The sequence below is a fragment of the Oryzias latipes genome, chromosome 6 (assembly GCF_002234675.1).
Source record: "Oryzias latipes chromosome 6, ASM223467v1".
Classification (NCBI taxonomy): domain Eukaryota; kingdom Metazoa; phylum Chordata; class Actinopteri; order Beloniformes; family Adrianichthyidae; genus Oryzias; species Oryzias latipes.
This window is the reverse complement of record NC_019864.2, coordinates 14649319-14667630: the sequence shown is the minus strand read 5'-3', so window position 1 is coordinate 14667630 and position 18312 is coordinate 14649319. Positions and strand designations below refer to the sequence as shown.

Here is an 18312-nt window from a genome sequence, read left to right as displayed (position 1 = left end):
CAGATCTGCAAGTGATGGACAGAAAGCTAAGAAAAGAACTCCATGAGTGCTCTTTAGTGTGATGTTAGAGCAAATGTCTCAGTTTTTTCACGCCTTTTCTCATTTGGTTTGGATCAAAGTTTGTTTCGCATAATAGTCTAGATCGGGGTCTTAAAATCGTTAACGGTCAAAAAAACAATTTGGGGCATTTTCTTATTTACCAAAACCCAGCGAGAGCTGCAAAGTCCCTCACTGTTTAAAAAATACACTTTGTACCAGTGGCCATTAAACCATTCATTTAAAAAATACAGCTTTTAAATATTTACAATGACTGAATAATACTGAGAAATAAATAGTGATAATGAGATATATTTTTCTATATATTACAGTTTTTTTCTGTTTACTTTTGCACCACATTAAGTTCCTTTTAAAATAAAATACACGTGTCGAATAAGATCCTCCTGCTGCAGCAGATTTACTTGAAATAAAATTTCAGGAAAGTCAAGTCCAACATAGCTAAAAAAAATGTGCTTTAAGCTTATTCTAGTAATAAACCACTCTGACCGCGGATTAAACATTTTACCATCACTTTGCTTAGTTTTCTGACATGTTAAAATATAATGATAAATGACAACTCAGCTAAAACAAATCAAACCAAAAAATACAAACCTGTTTTCAATGTAAATTGTTATTAAAAGCCAAATAGCCAGAACAGAGGAATAAAAGACCCGCCTGTGGCTCCGGAGCCAAAGGTTGCAGGCCCCTGGTCTAGATCAAGTGTGCAGGTGTCAGAAACTAAACAAGCAGAGTATGGCGTTTCATCGCTGCCATAAATTGAACGAGTGCAAAGACAACTGAGCTGGTGTATTCAGGAACTGAGTGAGCAAACCTCACAACCACGCAGGTGCATTTCTATCTGAGCGACCCCGCACTTTACAACTGCACGCCTGCAATCTTAACTGAGCCGTGATCCTGCACGGTCACTCCCCCTTTGCTCGCTCGCCTGGGTTTGTGCGCAGTGTTAAGAGGGCGTTTTTGTCACTTGTGGGCGGTAACTTTTCTGGTTGATCTGATTGGCCGATATTTGCATGTCAAATCTGGCGAGTCAGCAGGACGGGACTTTCATTTAGAGGCTTTAATAGACAAGAAACGTATAACGTGGATAAAAACGGTAACAAATGCAGTGATTTTCACATGACAAAACTTGCAGCGCAAAAAACCCGCTGCACTTTCTTACCTTGGTCTTGGGTCATTGGTTAACGTTTTAGTTCATGTTACATCCGTCGTTTTTTTTCTATTAAAGCCTCTGACACAAACAGGGATGGCGAACAAGTTTGACACAAAGAGCCAAAATTTTTAACCGTGATAGTCAAACAGCCACACAACACACTTACCTGCCAAGACACACACAAACATTCAATTAAAGCCATATTATTTCCCACAACACACTCCTCTCCTCACAACACAACAGCCCTGGATTAAAGGGTGCAGGTTCAGTTCTGGGTGTTTTTTTCTGTATTTAACATTAAAACATACCAGTAAAAACATGCATGCTGGTTTGTGTATTTTTAAAAGGCTGCGAGCGCAAAACTGAGATGGTTGTGATTTTTTTTTCCAGTCATCAATCAGCATCCAAAAATCCATCAAAGTCTTCATCCTCTGTATCTGGAATGAAGCCGGGCTACATTTCTATCAAACACGCCAGCTTCCCTTTCGTCATCGGGTTTCTTTGCATTTCTAGGGTTTCCCAAACGGAGTTGTTCTGCATCATGCACATATCTGCACCGTTGTACTATGGGGGGGTCTTCTTTCACGTCCTCACTTCTCTCCGTACCGTTCTCTCCTAGGTCCTATTACCGAAGTCACACACCAACTCATTAGGGCCGCTCCATACGTTTTGGAGAAAATTTAAGACTTTTAAGTGCACCTTATGGTCGTGAAAGAACAGTATATAGAAAATATGCTAAAAGGCAGAGAGCCGCATGCAGCTCAAAAGCCGCCTGTTAGCCACCCCTTGCTCTAAAAAATGAAAGTCCCACCCCGCTGCTTTGCTGGATTTGACATGCAAATGTCGGCCAATCAGATCAACCAGAAAAGTTACCGCCCCCAAGTGACAAAAACCCTTCTTAACACTGCGTGCAAACCCAGGCGAGGGCGCAAAGGGGAAGTGGCCGCGTAGGATCACGGCTCACTTAGGGTTGCACCTGCGCAGTTGTAAGGTTCGCTCACTCAGTTCCTGAATAAACCCGCTCACTTGTCTTTATGCTCATTGGGAGCCGGTTTAGCTCGTGCTGGTTTGCGGCGCCTTCCGTCCGTGAAACCAGGGTTCGACTTCGGGCTGCTCCCTGTTCCCTTCTCTACTTCTGTGCCGGTCCTAAGCCCTGTTGCTTTGAGAGGGTTGCGTCAGGAAGGGCATCCGGCGTAAAACATTGCCAAGTTTACCATACCAAAATTAACAAGTTATCATGAAAAGGTAGTTATGTAAAAATAAATAAATAAATAGAAATTCTTTTAAATGAAATGGACAAAATAGATTTTTTAAATAACTTCTCAAATTTTTAGAAATTTGAAATTGTAAAAAGGGAGTAAATGCCAACATCAAGAAATACTCAGCAGGTCATGACTGTATTTTCAAAGTTGTGTTTTCCCGCTCTTAAGATTTCTGGCCAATGGGAACAGCAACCATCCCGCACAGGCTTATGCTTACAAATTTTAGGCCAGTTGCAAAAAGTGCAATGAGAATTTTAACTGAAAAGAAGAAAATAGGTCTGTCCTGGACCAAAGAAGCAGACCAACCTACTCCCCCGGAATGAAAGCACTCTTAAAAAGGGAAACAGGAAAAAGAAGAACTTAGACAAGTACTACTCCGACTCTGGGAGAAAAGGAAAACAGCACAAATAATAAACTGGACAGTTGACACAGAAAGCACACCAAAAGAAAATCATTTCTAAACCTTTTTGTCCTCCAATAAATCCAGCAAGATGTTGCACAAATTATGACAGACTGTTGTGGTGAATGCAGCTGTCCTTAAAGCAGAAAACATTGGCAGTTTGAATGTTATTCACATATATATTCATCTATTGAACAATTACCCTTGAAGATTTTGAACACAACAGGCTTAAACATAATTTAACAGATGCACGGCAAAGGTAAAAAAAACAAGTGACTCCTTTTGTTCTCTAGTTTGCAGTAAGAGCAATGTTCTCATCAGTAAAGTGAGGCAGGAAGAGACGCTCAGCAGACAGCAGAAACGTTTCCCCCCTTTGTTTACAAGGATCACCAGGATAAAGGTAACCGCTTCCTCTGCACGCCAACCTATGAAGCAGACTTTACTTCTCACTTCCTTCTTTTGGCAACAGAGAAGAAAAAGAAAATATTAAGGCAAAATAGGTGGATGGGGGCAGAGGTTACTTAAATAAGGTTAATATCACTCTTAAATAATGGTGAAAACATTGCATGCTACTCTCCATTGGTGCTTTATTACATAAAATGGACATTTTTCTGTAAACAATGTAACTATCCTCATCAAGGATAGAAGAGCATTGAGCGTTTCTCGTCTCCATGGGTACAGCATTAGAAAGATTTAGGTGACAGATGCCTGGGTTAGGCTTTGTGCTAAAACATTGAGAGAGAAAACAAACACTTTGAGAGGGCTGAGAAAAAGGGGGCTGACATCTCATCACAAGTTATCAGCCACCACCCTACCGTATGCCTTCTGCCTTCTGTCTGTTCCCTTTCCTCGTGTGCCTGATTAATATTTTAGTGAGGAACTGCCTTGTGTTCCTTTGCTCGCTGAAATGCAATCTCAAAAAAAGGGGGGGGAAATCTATACCTAGATGAGTCAGGGAAATTGTGATTTAAATCTCCTGCTGTTGTTCCTAATAATCATTAATAGGACTTTCTTTGGGCTTTTTCTTGAATGTGTGTAGTGTTTTCTGCATTTACTCATGATATTTATGTACAAAGACAGATGAAGAAAGATTATTTTGAATGAAAAGACAAAGACAAGCAGTCCCAGAGGGCTGTCAGTCACATCTCAGTGGAGATTGAGCATTTTATGAGAACATATACTTTAGATTCACTGAAGCAGAAGCAGCAAATGTGCACATGAAAGATGAACTAATTATTTTCCCACTGTGGCTTTGAAGAAAAAAACAAAAAAAATCAATACCATCTTTAATGGCTAATAAATGCATGTTTATTTTAGTGAGGTTTGTTTCATCCTTTGACAAATAACAATTTCCCTTAAATACTTCGATCGCTTATAACCAAGCAGCTGGTTGCACTAATCCACTCTCCTTTGCAGTCTTTTGTTGATTACTGCCCACATAGAAAAAGATGACTGATTTTCATATAATCTGACCTTTGAGCGGTGCACTTCACCATCATCATCCTCGCCACCAACACCGAGGATCTTGCGGCTCTTCAGACGGCTTATCAAGTCTGTCTGACTGTGCTTCTTCATCAGCGGAGGCTGAGGTTTGGACGCCATGGTGCAAACCTGGACAAGAGGGGGGGAAAAAGACCCATGAAATGCATCACTGAGAAGATAAAATAATCAATAAACAAGTTACAATAATGAAAAATAGAAATGGAGGGAGACATTTCAATTTCCAGAAGCTATTTACACAGGAAGTCAGAGATGAAACTCATTTTCTTGCAGTATTTAAGACAACGGCAAAGCCAGACATCGAGTAAGACAGAGGTATCCAAAAAACTACAAGTGACTCCCTTAATGTCTTTATTTATGTTATCCAGCTTCATATTTAGCTCCTAAAAATGAAGGTAACCCTGTCAGACTGAGTGAAAGCAGGGCACAGGTGCCTGCTCACACATGGATCGTCCTTTCAGCAGCAGCAGCCACATAAGAATTTTGCTATAACCTCAGTTCAACTTCAGGTTCCCACCCGCTTGACGGGACTACCTGTTTGATCAATTTAACTGAAATCTCCAAAATGGAGGAGATGATACAAGAACACACCATCTTCTATACAGTAATCAGAACAATGAGGTAAACAAAGAACTCTTGATCCATTTATCATGGACTGTTTTTCAATGTCCAAATACTTCAAATGTTGTCAAGATACTGAATTTACTTTGTGACTTTCCTCTGTGCTGTATGAGCCCATTTTCACTAAATGCCTAAGAAATAATTTGTTTCTGGTGTTACCATTTGAAAATCTGCCAGATTCTAAGGCTGTCATTGTGCTAACTTCCATGCATTTCTTATCAAACAAAAGCAGACACCTGAGCGTAGTGAAGCAGAGTAAACACTTGTAAAGCCGGGCTTCTGGTACTTTGATTTGCTGGGTGCCGTTTCCAGCAGGTGGTGTAGTATAACTACATCTGGTAGGATTTAATAAAGATGCACTAACAATCCTTTTAATCCATACTGCCATTGACAAGAGAATTGAGAATCTGAGCAATGGAATTTAATTGTGTGAAAGTCTTCTAAGAATGTAAACTCCCTTTTGTTTACTATAACTTTGTGTTTTTCTAAGTTTAAACAAGCTCCAATAACGATATTAACTTCAATGAACAAACCAACTTTTAAATAGGTTTTTTTGTCTTTCATCCAAAAACAATTATCAACTGTGCATTCTTGGTTTTAAAATAAATAATGCAACAAAGAAAATATTAAATACAAGATTTTGTTTGTGTTCAAATTATTTCAATCCACTCTATAGGTGTATTTGTTATTTCCGGAACCCTTTTTTTTTTTTTTTTTTTTGGAGTTTTTCCTTACCGCGTAAGAGGGCCTAAAGGTAGGAATGTCCAGTTTAGTGTAGTTAGTTCAGTTTAGAATTTTTCAATTGAATTGTATGTATTCATGATCCTTTTTAATTTATGTTTTACCCTACATTTATCCGCACAAAGCCCATTGAGACGACTGATGTTGTGATTTTGTGCTATACAAATAAAATTGAATTGAACTGAACGTGTTTTCAGCCTATTTAAGTTGTTGTCAAGCTTACACTCAAAACTGCTTTGTATGAAATAAATTGTCCCTCTGTGTTATGCATGCTGAAACAAAACAAGCATATTAGCACATTAAAGGACTACTTTGTCTTCCTATTAATTGCAATAAACCGTTGTCTCACACTGCTAAAGCACCACGTGTGCAGTATCGCTCCCAGCGCCTCATGGGGTCAGTGTCAGCGCTGTTCGACCACGTTTGCAACAACCACAAATTTTGTGGGACAATCTGCATATTACAATCAACATGCTAACAAACTAGAACCACAATGGATTGCTTCCACAGCAGTCCAGCTGGCAGCCTCTGGACTGTGCCATGGGGCTTTTTGACTGGACCTGCTCTGACTGACTATAAAGGTTTGTAATTGAAGCACCACCCCTATAGGTTCACACTGTCAAAACATGTTCAAGACCAGGTCTTTTATTGTTTTCACAGAGGTCAGGCCTGAACATTTTTAACAAAAAATGGTCAAACTTTCTTTACAGCTGTTCTCATTTCAAGCAACATCCACCCCGTTAATCTCGGATTTAGACCATGATATGGAACTATAATGTCCAACTGTTGTTGAACCACAGGACAACTTTCAGAGTTGAGGAAATGTTTTTTATACCTCAAATTATTTGGTTGCCCAACTGAAAAATAAGGTTGCATAAGCTCTCTCCAACAAGGAGGGCACATTTACGACAACTTCGTGGGTTTAATTTATTAAAAGACCCACTCTGATAAAATTCGTGTTTTTGGGTTTTCTCTAACATTTTCTTGTAGCATGTATCTCTATCGAGGGCATATATAAAACAATTTAAGATTAAAACTGCATTTCTGAGTGTTTCTTCATTAAAATCAGGATAAATCGTGAAAAACTGTCATTTGAAACATGCTACAGTCCATTCTGATGTATCAACTTGCAGACAAATAGAAGCATGCATGTCTTCATTATTTTTGTCCGAATTGGCATCTGGATCCAAACTGTACAGCTGAAAATGCTCAAATATTGGAAATGCTCAAATATTGGTTGCCATTTTTGTTGCACCAGTAATGTTTGAATGAGGTTGTGAGGGGCTGTAAGCTAGCGGGAGAGAGTGTAAACAAAGGGATGATGGGATATCAGCGGAAGTTTGCTTCAGTGCAAACAGTCCTGCTCACAACTCTGAATCTGTTTTCTGATGGATTAGTGCCGCCGCGCAAAACTATATCCTAGTAAAAGAAATGTTTTTTTTTTTATATTTTCCTAATACTGGCATTATTATATTTACAAGACCACTGTTTTTCTAAAGACCACATCTTTATAATAGATAAAAATATGATTGGAATGGGAATTTATCACATTTTGATGATTCCAACTTATTTTCAACACCAGTCACCTTTTGATCATTTTGAAGGACTTTTCAGTAACATTTGATCGATTCTTGTTAGGCACTGGATCATTTTTGCATAGAAAGTGTAATAATTTAGCATTGGGCATTCAGGTACAGCCCACATTCTTCTGGTACCAGTATGTTTTAGACTTCTAACAATATGCCTTAAGATACTGTCAAAATATTTTTGAAATATAAAAAAAAAACACTTCTTTATTGATTTGTTAAATGATAACAATGGCTCTATAGAAGCTGTTTTGTAGTTGTCAATTCAATAAGCAACAATAGTCAAATCAAGGTTTTACTCGTTTACACCTTATTTTAATGAACGGTAAAAGATGGCACAATTGTGGAAGCACACAGTCAGCAAAAGAGAAGTCTTGAATTGATGGCTACTCCACTGGGCTGGTCTCAGGGGAGACAAAAATGAGGAGACTTATTGAACTTCTCTCCCAAGGATGAGAACATCATCTCTAATTGGGAGCTTTTCCTACAGAAAACACCCGACTTTATGATAATGGGCAGTTAGTATAAACCAACAATTAATTTTCTCTGACAACACTAAAATAAAAAAGAGACACGAAAACATTACAGCTGCTTGATTTCAAATAACTTTTCACTATATAACATTTGATTTTCAATTATTTCTATTAAATGTAACAAACACGTTCAGTGATATAGAATAGATTAATGATAAAAGAATATATAATATAGTCCACACTATTGCCCAAAAAACACTTAAAAAAGTACTGTCAGTTTTATATCTGTGTTAAACTCATGTAAAACATTTCCTGAAATGCAACTCAAGTGCATTTAATTAGCAAAAGCTCAAAAATACTTGTATCATTAGTTCGATTGAAACGAGTAAAAGTGTATTTTGCTTTGATTAAATATTATGCAGGGCTGCACGGTGGCACAGTGGTTAGCGCTCTTGCCTCACAGCAAGAAGGCCCCTGGTTCAAGTCCCGGCTGGGGGACATGATAAACACAACATCAATGGGGGACCTTTCTGTGTGGAGTTTGCATGTTCTCCCCGTGCATGCGTGGGTTCTCTCCGGAATCTCCGACTTCCTCCCACCGTCCAAAAACATGCTTCATAGGTTGATTGGCAACTCTAAATTGACCATAGGTGTGAGTGTGAGAGTGAATGGATGTGTGATTGAGGATATTCTACCCTGCGACCAGTCCAGGGCATCCCTTGCCTACGCCCAAGTGGCCGGGATAGGCTCCGGCAACCCCGTGACCCCGAAAGGGAATAAACGGTAAAGAAGATGAATGAATGAATGAATGAATGAATGAATAAATATTATGCCTTAAAACTGTTGACAGAACAATGAACTTCAAGTTGTTCTTGATGTCAAAACCTAGTTAGGCTAAATATCATGTTTGATGGGACACTGTACATCAACCATGAAATAGGCAAAAATCAAAAATACATTTGCAGCTGAAAATCAGTAGAAATAAAAAAAAAAAGATCTTATAAATAATGTTGATCGAGTCCATATATCTCATACATGCTGAAATGCCATTGCATGTCCCTACTGTTGCTACTCGTCTTGGAATTGTAATATGATACAGTTGCCTAGCAACTGCCAATGGACATCACTTCCTAAATGGAAACACCTTTCATGACTGAAACCAACTTTGACTGTGATCCTTCTTTGGAAGCTGATCTTTTTACTTTTTTGTCGGCATTATGGGTGGTTGGCATTACAGTCCCATGTGAGAGAAAATCTCTAAATTATGCCACAGAGTGAGGTACTTGCATTTTTTTTCCTTCCACGAATACAAAATTTAAGTAAGGAATCATTTTAAAGTCACAAAGTTAAAGGTCATAAAGGCTAATATGTGTTGGTTGATGTAACTATATTACTTGTGATATAGAACGTATGTCACATTAGGTAAACAGAGTTTTAGTAAACGTTGTAGTAATCCACTATGCCCAATATCAATGCCAAGATGTAAAACAGACTGCACAGGCTTTGTTTGGAACCGAACATGTGCTACAGCTTTGAAAAGCTGCTAAACACAGGAGGGTATCGTTGGAAAGGGGCAACCTTTAAAAGCTCCCTAGTTAGTGACTAAAAAGATGGTCTGCAAAAAGTAATTGTGTCACAGGAACAAAGCAGTGAGTGGGTGAGGAGGAACAACTGTGCTCAAAAGTGGTGTTGAAAATAAGAAAACAGAAGATTCAACACATTTTTCTTTCCACGGAAACAACAGAAGACACAGCTTAGCTTAACAGTCTATCTCACCTCACAATTGAGTCTTGGATTTCCAACAATGCCATATGGAGAAAAGTAAGGAAAGGAATATTTCCTCTAAGAAACAGGGTTTTAATTTCAGGCACCTACTCAAGCTAGTAAATAACTTTTACATTTGAAATTCCTAGATAAAACTCACTGTCATCACCAATACTGAAACTGCAACACTGCAATCTAACTGAGGAGAAGAAGTCAGAAAAGTCCAGTCTGTTCTCCTGAAATGGATAATGTACAGTGGGGCAAAAAGTATTTAGTCAGCCAGGGCTCCAGACTGCGACCATTTGGTCGCATTTTGCGACCAAAATTTCAGAGTGTGCGACTGAATTTTACATCCAGTCGCACATGTGCTACCAGTAAATTTGCCTCCCCCACCCTCCGTATTTTTTATACATTAAACGTGGAAGGGGAACGTCAATGATCAATGAAATAATCAATGAGACGCGAGCGCACACGCACGCAGACAGACACACACACTCGCGCGAATACTAATGAGACTGGAGCACGCGCGAGCGCACACTCGCGTGTCATTGAGTGATGCCTGAGGCGGCCAATGCGTGTGAGAAGAATAGGTCACTGCAAGTGGCTAAAATATGTGGAGGGGGCGGGGCCTAAAGATAATCGAGTGCGCGTAAACATCTGTGGGAAGGAAACGGAGACAAATATCATCACAACCTGATTTGTGCATCTGAGCTATGAGTAAGTGAACTATTGATTCGTTCTTCCGACCTGCGGCTAGTGTACCAGTGCCAGAGTCTACAGCAGGGGTCTCAAACTCGCGAAGCAAACCACTGTTCTCATGCATGGCAGCACACCGCTCCCGCGGGAGGTGGGCCGGCCGAGGAGAATATATGTCCCACACCTACATGCGTGACAGCTAACGGGGCTTTAACATTAAACACGTGTGAGCGACAACAACATTTAGTCTTAAAACACGTGGGGAAAATACAACCATAGACGTGTTTAAGATGAACCAGCGCCCTGGGGGTGGGGGTGGGGGGCATGAAGGCGAAGCTGCAGCGAGACTGAAGGAGAACAGGAATTAGGAGTTGTCCTTAACATTCAATTTATTCAATCTTTTATAATTGTTTTAATGTTTTGTAATTGATGTAGCCTTTTTTAATCAGTTGGTATTTTAAATTATTTTAATTGATCAGTGAACTACAAAAAACCCATCAGGACACATGTCCCATAATGCATTGTTTTGTAGTCTGTAGTGCAGCTTTCAGTCAGTTCAGTACTAAATTTCCAGCTGTGTTCGCTCAGGTTGGGGTCTTGCCTCCACCCCTTTCTGGTGATATTTTTGTTTTGATTGACAGGTGATGTTAGAGCAAAAACAAAAATATGTCTCACACCAGGTGATCTGTGCAGCGTTGCGTCCATCTGGGTGATCTCAAATTATTGTGCATCTTAGCTGCACCTATTTGGTGTCGCCAACATGAATTTCCATCCCCTAATATTTACATACATTTAAGTATTGTTTGAAACAGCACATTGTAATTTCTGCAACTATTATTAAAGTATTTATTCGTATTACAGTGGAAATTATTAGATTTGGTTAGAATGTTGATTTACGGTATGCGCCCCTAAATTTTCTGGTTGAGCCCCTAAAATTTTCAGTTGGGGGCCACAGTGCTCCTAGTGAAAAAAGTTAGTCTGGAGCCCTGTCAGCCACCAATTGTGCAAGTTCTCCCACTTAAAAAGATGAGAGAGGCCTGTAATTTTCATCATAGGAATACCTCAACAATGAGAGACAAAATGAGAAAAAAAAATCCAGACAATCACATTGTCTGACTTTCATATAAACACACACCTGTCCGCAACCTCAAGCAGCCACACTCCAAACTCCACTGTGGCCAAGACCAAAGAGCTGTCTGAGGACACCAGAAACAAAATTGTTGATCTGTACAACACTGGAAAGACTGAACCTGTAATAGGTAAGCAGCTTGGGATGAAGAAATCAACTGTGGGAGCAATTTTTAGGAAATGGAAGACATACAAGACCACCTATAATCTACTTCAATCTGGGGATTCAGGTTTCACAATCTCAATGACAGTCTAGATGTGCGATTCTTTCAAGTCCATGGCAAATATACTTTTTTTAAATGATAAATGTCTATGCCAGTGTTTTTCAACCAGTGTGCCATGGAAAATGGCCCTCATTAACTGATCTAAAAACATTTTCCATCTCCAGGATATCAGCTTTGTGTTCATCCAAACAGGCCCTGATAAAACACTGAGTAGTTAGGAATATGAAAGATCATAAAATACTTTTTTCTGTGTGTTTATTTGATTCTATTAAATACATTTTGATGAGAATGATGGTACCGCGATTTAGCCGTAGCATCAGCTGTTTTCCGTCCCTTTAACTGTCTCCACCAATCATTCTTGGATGCTTAATCCTACGTCATCAGTCTGACCAATCAGAAGTGGTTAAAGTCCTCACTTCCTTGTTCTGATTCTGCTCATAAAGTCACTCTAACAAAAATACCAGCTCGTCTTTAGCGGTGTAGCTTTCCACAGAATCCGGAATCAAATCGTGGAACGTGATCAAAACAATAAAGCTCAGAGAAGCGAGTCTGTTTGCATTTGGCGGCTGTTTGCACTGCATCTCCCATGAGGCATTGGGTTAAAGTGACACCATCTCAGCACACAATGAGTCTTCCTTTGACGTCTTGAAACCACAACGAACACACAAACAGTTTTTAAGTCTTTTAAGTTAACTTTTATTCCATCTTTTAGTAAAAACAGCTGCAACTTCCATCTTTTTCTCCCACAAATATCACAAAAATGCATGTGAGATTGTGAAGGGGCTGTAGATCAATACAGACTATGAGTTTCTCCTTTTTTTCTTTTTAATTTTTGGATGATGGTGTGCCGCGGTATTTTTTTCAAGGATAGTGTGCCGTGGCTCAAAAAAAGGTTGAAAAACACTGATCTATGCCACCAGAAATATGTTTCTTGCCATCATGCATATTTCCTTTTTTGCTCTTCAGAATTCAAACTTACATTTCTGCATTATTCTGTGTTTTTGCCACATAAACAGTATATATGACTTTTGTAATAAAAACTAGTGGTGCTATTGAGGAGGTCTTTTGCTCTGTGTTTATGCCCCGCTGGGCATGTAACAGATGTGCAGTGGAACCAAGTGTTCTTCTCTTGTCAAGACTCGTGAGATCACGACTTTACCCAGAGGAAAAGAAGGAGTCCCCCACATGACGTTTTATTATTTGAGAAATTGACAGAATTCTTCCTTTTCTTAACGCATTTTTCTTTATTTCAGACAAAAAGCCTTCCTGTCTTCATTTGGAGCGCATCAAGCATGTTTGTGCATAGAAATAGACATTTGCCACAGTCTACCATTATGCATTGTTTTTAAGCACAAAGCAGATTACCAGGAAGAACCTACTGGGGAAACATTCATTTTTCAGGACTTTTACATTTACGCAATCAGTAAGACAAAGTCAACTTTTGCAATTTCCTATTTACTAGTTCATCTGATTCGGAATCTGTTTTTGTCCAATATACCGCAGGTATACTTTTCTCTCCAATCACTGTCAATTCAAGTTTCAGACAAAAAGAATTAGGAACATCTTATAAGTCAGAAAACTTTAGTGTCTATCTTTAGCACAGGTTTAATGAATAATGGAAAAATGGAATATAGTAAGGAAATTACAGCTCATCTATCAGGCACCCACATTTACATAGCTTTTGAGCAAGAAAAAAAAAATCAAATTAGGAAAAACTTTGAACATTTCAAGAACACTGTGATTGCTACTGCACTCCAGAGGAAATGTTTCAATCTTTGAGTGTGCCTTTTCACACACACACCTAGGACAAAATACCTGTAAAGAGATCAGCTGTGAACGCTCTCAGAAAAGCTGAACATGGAGATTTGAAAAAGACAGAGATCAAGCAGAGATTGAGAATGGCAGCGATCATCTCTGAAATAGGAAGACGCAGTTTAGAAGTTACTGCAAATGGATATCCCTCCACCCTTGTTAAGTCTTATGGTTCTTTTTTTCTGCGTCATACTTTGCATTTGAATATTGACAAAGATCTTAAACTTCACCTTCATCAACATAAACGGGCTCAGTCAGTGGTAACTTTTATTCCAGGTGTGTTTTTTTGTTCAGGTCATGATGGCTGAGCAGTCTGTAACAAATTTCAACAGTTTTGTTAGCCATGTTGTGACAGCCATCCAGTTTCCTGTCCGTTTGCACCATCTCTAAAACACAGCTTCTTTTCCTTTTCTTTCAGAAACCACCAAAAGCCAACACTAGTTCTGACAATCACTCAGAGTTCCTGGTGTTTTTCAGAATTCTGCCCACTGACAACTGCAAGATTACAGCAGAAGTGCTGAAAGCTAAAGAAAATCCATAGCAGTTAAAATGACAACAGTTCAGAGTTCTTCGACATCTAAGACATCAAAGGTCTTCTACGATAAACAAACCCAAAACCCAGCCTGTTTTCAATTATTTGATAGTGAGGACTGCCCAACAGTGTAAAGCTATAGTAATATATACAGTATATATATATATTTTTAATTTCATTTTATTAAAAATTTTTTTTTCTTTTTAGGTGAAACTGAACAAAGCTTTCAACAGGAATAACCATTTATTTGAAAATTAACAGCCTTCTTGTTTTGCTGTTAAATCAGGTTTTACTCAATTATTTAGAGAAGTTTTGAGTCATTTTCAGAGTCAATTTAATTTGTAGTTTTATTCCTAATTAATGAAAGCAAACAGTCCGATCAGAATGTTCGAAGAAGTTCAAATCAAGTAAGTGTAATTTTAGAAAAAAACTAATTTAGTCTTTAATCATTAAAAGTTGTGCAATGGATACAAAAGAAGAACCCCCCCCCCCCCCTCCCCTCCACGATTTAAGTCAAGACAGGGCATTAGCAGCACACGACAGGTCCCTTGTATTGTGTGAATGGAAAAATTGTTGATATACAAAGCCATCAAAGGTGCTAAAACTTGGAGGTCTGAAGTCACCCGAACCAATCTGCCAATCAGACTGTCTTGGTTTTGAGCATATGACAGACAGGGATCAGTCATGTAGAAAAAAAACAGAAGAACACATGGACATAGAAAAAAGGTCTAACAATTGTGTTGAACAATGGACAACAAAGATAGTATAGTCTTCCCCTGACACGAATCAAGCCACCAATGCACACTGTAGAAAATCTTGGCTTTGCAAAACAAAGAGGATCTTTATTAAACAGTTGATTAAGTGAAAACTGTTCCTCACTTCTCATCAACTGATCAATTGATGTAGTGCAGTGAACAGAAAACAACTGCAGTGAGATAGCATGGAATTAAAATGGACGTAGGACTAGAATGAACTAATTACATAAACTTCTTAACAATAAGAAAAAAAAAGCTGAGGATAACAACGGCTTTGAAAACAGACAGAGGATCAAAGAAAAACGTAAGTATCATAAATTGAGTATCTTAAAAGACCTCAAACAACTGGAAGATTAACACTCGTAAGTACATATAAATAGGGCTTTTCTTGTAGAAAATCATGGTACATCTCATTCTGGAGAACCAGAAACTCAGGGCAAGATTTTCATTCACTATATGCCCAATAACACTGCAGCAAATCCAACCCTATTCAATATAACCAAAAAGGTTTTTTCTAATAAATAAGTTGTCAAGAACCTTACAGAATAAAGATAAGACTCAGTTTTTTTTTACAGAGAAATCAAGCAAACAACAGTGATGCAAAATGAGTAGTCAACTCCTCCTTTCTCAATGGATTATAGTGTTGAGCAATACAGATTAAGAGGTTAGATAATCTACACACAGATTGAACGAGGATGACAACTGCAAAGATTTGGAGTTTGCCTAATCTTCAAATATTGCATCATTTTTCTGCAAGAGGGATGTAAGGTCTTGTTTTGGTATTCCTTGATCGGTGACTCCAAACCTTTAAATAAGTTTCAACAAGATGGCAACAGGAAGGGTAATGAGAAGCTTCTTACCGAATGTAAATAAAAATGTTGTGCTAAAAGTTTTGATGTTTTTATTTATTTTGAATTGTTTAATTTAGTGGATTATTTATTGTATAATTCTTTATATATATAATGAATTTAAATAATAAATAAATGCTGGAGATTTCCTTTGTTCATTCAGCTGCAAAGAAAATTATGCATAAATTGAAAAAAATAACAAGAAACATTGCAGACTCCCTATCTTGACAAAGAGCAGTCTCATTTCTCCACACCGCAGTTATTTTACCGTGATATTTTACAATCTTTCAATGGTGGTGTTTTTTGTTTTATTACTGGATATTTTTTATGCAGCAACTTTGTATATACAATAAAGTATCCAAATGCAATTGACAGGCGCAAAACAAATTAAATCAGAAATGGAAATGTATTTCTGTTGTTGTAAGACACGGGTAAACCTAAACTTGCAGCAAACAGCACAGGAAAGTTATGCAGCAACTTTGTATATACAATAAAGTATCCAAATGCAATTGACAGGCGCAAAACAAATTAAATCAGAAATGGAAATGTATTTCTGTTGTTGTAAGACACGGGTAAACCTAAACTTGCAGCAAACAGCACAGGAAAGTTGTCTAAACACCTTTGAACTGACAAAAATCCAAACTGAGGGAGGGGGGTCAGCTTGCGATGCTACTTTGGACCCCTCCCCTCTTGGTTTTAATTGCACCTTAGACATGTAGGAGCCTTGTTGGTGGTGGGGGTGGGGTGCTTGGACATCACTTCCAGCAAACTGGACATGTCCTCTCAGTGTCTTACCCACCAATCTTAACTGAGCCCTTCACTCCGCAACAACATACACTCCAAAACACACACACAAACACACACACCATGCAAGGAAGCTGGGGCCTCTGACCTTCTGTCCCATACTCCATCCTTGATGAGGGTAGCAGAACCCTTGGCAACGGCGGCCGTGTCCCTTGGGTGCTGGCTTCCTGGGCCCGGCGGCCCTCTCTCCACGCAGGGAGAGGAATCCCTGAGTTCCCTGGCAAGAACATGAGCTGAGGATCACATCACATTTGAGCCTGGGGGTGTCCGTGTCCCTGTGGTGAGGGTTCTGGTCCTTGCCCTCGAGTGCCAAAATTCCAACAGTCGGTGAGCCTGGTCAGGCTGTGTTTACACTTCTCTTGGGCGTCCTCATCCTCGGCGGCCTCTGCCTTGCACTCTCCTGGACCTCCTGTGGAGTGGAAGGGTGGCTGCCTGGAGCATGGGCTGGGTCTACCTTGAGGGGCCCTGGCTCGTGCCTGGAGTTGGGGAGGGGGGGATGCTCAGAACTCCTGGGTGGTGGTGGGCTGCTTGTCTGGGGCTGGGGTGTCTTTCCAGGGTGGAGCCCGGCTCTGGGCACAAGGGCGCAGCGGGGGAGGGGTATTTTTCTGGCTAGGCTGGAGTTTGTACTCTTTGGTCTTTGGCATTGGGGGGCCCCTGTGGTGGTCCTGCTGGTCCTGGTCTGGGTGGTAGATGTGATTGCGTATTAGCTCACTAGGCACAAATGTATGTGTGACTGAATGAAATGCCTTTTTTTTTCTAAGATATGGACCTTCGGGAAGTTTGCCAATGCTTTTAGATGGGAATACATGGCATGTGCAAAGAGGTTTTGCTCCAGCCAAAAGTCCTACTGGGCATGTTTTAGAAGAGCAACACCAATGACCATCCATCTTGCAGGACTCATGGAATCTTGAAAAAACAAGCAAAGCTACATTTGGTAATTATTTACAGAAAACGAAGATTTTCTCATTTTTAATCTTTTCATTTTTACTCACAAAAGGTCTCCTGTCCAATTCATTTATTTAAACTGAATCAACTCGTTTACAATTTTAAAGTTTTAAGTCACCACAGTTATTTGCACAAGAATAAGGCGGAGGGTTTTACACTGATGCTCTTCTTGACATAATCAGATCTTTGAATCTGCACTCCAACCAGCAACTTTCTGATTACAAGTCCAGTGCAGTGCCCTCCATACATTGGGGGTCTATAATTCAGCTCCAGCAGAGTGACACAATAGACTATTTTAATGTTGAGTGCACCCACGTGCAGTGCTGGTTTCGGGACACCCCAGAAACACGCGCCTCCAGTAGCTACACTCATGCACTAGAATGAGTTCTATTCATGGCTGCTTAAGCTGCACCCTGCAACTGCACCACACCAGTACTCTGTGTGAATGAGTCTTTTTGCTTCCATATAAGCACACAACAAGCAGAATAAGTGTCCTAGTGCATACTTTTGAAGATTATGTCTAAAAGTGTATGAACTAAACTACAGAAAATGTTAAACTATATAGAGCTTTGAGCAGTATGAACCATCCGTAGTTCTCAGGAAGTAACCCAAATACTGCAGAGGGCGGTTCCAATACAATTTATAGATATATTGCATCATAAAGCTTTAGAAATACTCAAACACCAATATGAAAGCTTATGGTCTCCTTCAATAAGATCTGTTTGGTATTTTGAATCCTAAATTAATCGTTGCACAAAAAAAAAAAAAAAAAAAACAGGAAATGCCACAAGAGCAAAGCTTTTAAGGTCACCATTTCCACAAGCCTGTAATGTAATTAAGAAGTGGGACTTGAAAGGAATAGCAGAGGGCAATCGAAGTTCTGGAAGACTGAATACTTTCAGAGGGAAATGTTTATAAGATCCCTTGAGAAGTAAATCAAAGCTGTGAGTGACTGGAAAGAAATACATGAATAGAAAAACGGGGTCTGCATTTTGGAAAACCTTAGTATGTGAT

The 18312-nt window shown here is 39.3% G+C and overlaps 1 protein-coding gene across 3 annotated transcripts in view; it reads right to left on the bottom strand.

The window, feature by feature from the left end:
* tp53i11 (tumor protein p53 inducible protein 11) overlaps positions 1–18312 on the bottom strand; it is a 57437-nt gene that overhangs the window by 14132 nt on the left and 24993 nt on the right. For all 3 annotated transcript variants that reach the window (XM_020703927.2, XM_004069551.4, XM_023955704.1), the window contains one exon: positions 4343–4480. In XM_020703927.2, the coding sequence (XP_020559586.1) occupies positions 4343–4471 (129 nt within the window). In that variant the 5' untranslated portion in view covers positions 4472–4480. The remainder of the gene's footprint in view (positions 1–4342; positions 4481–18312) is intronic.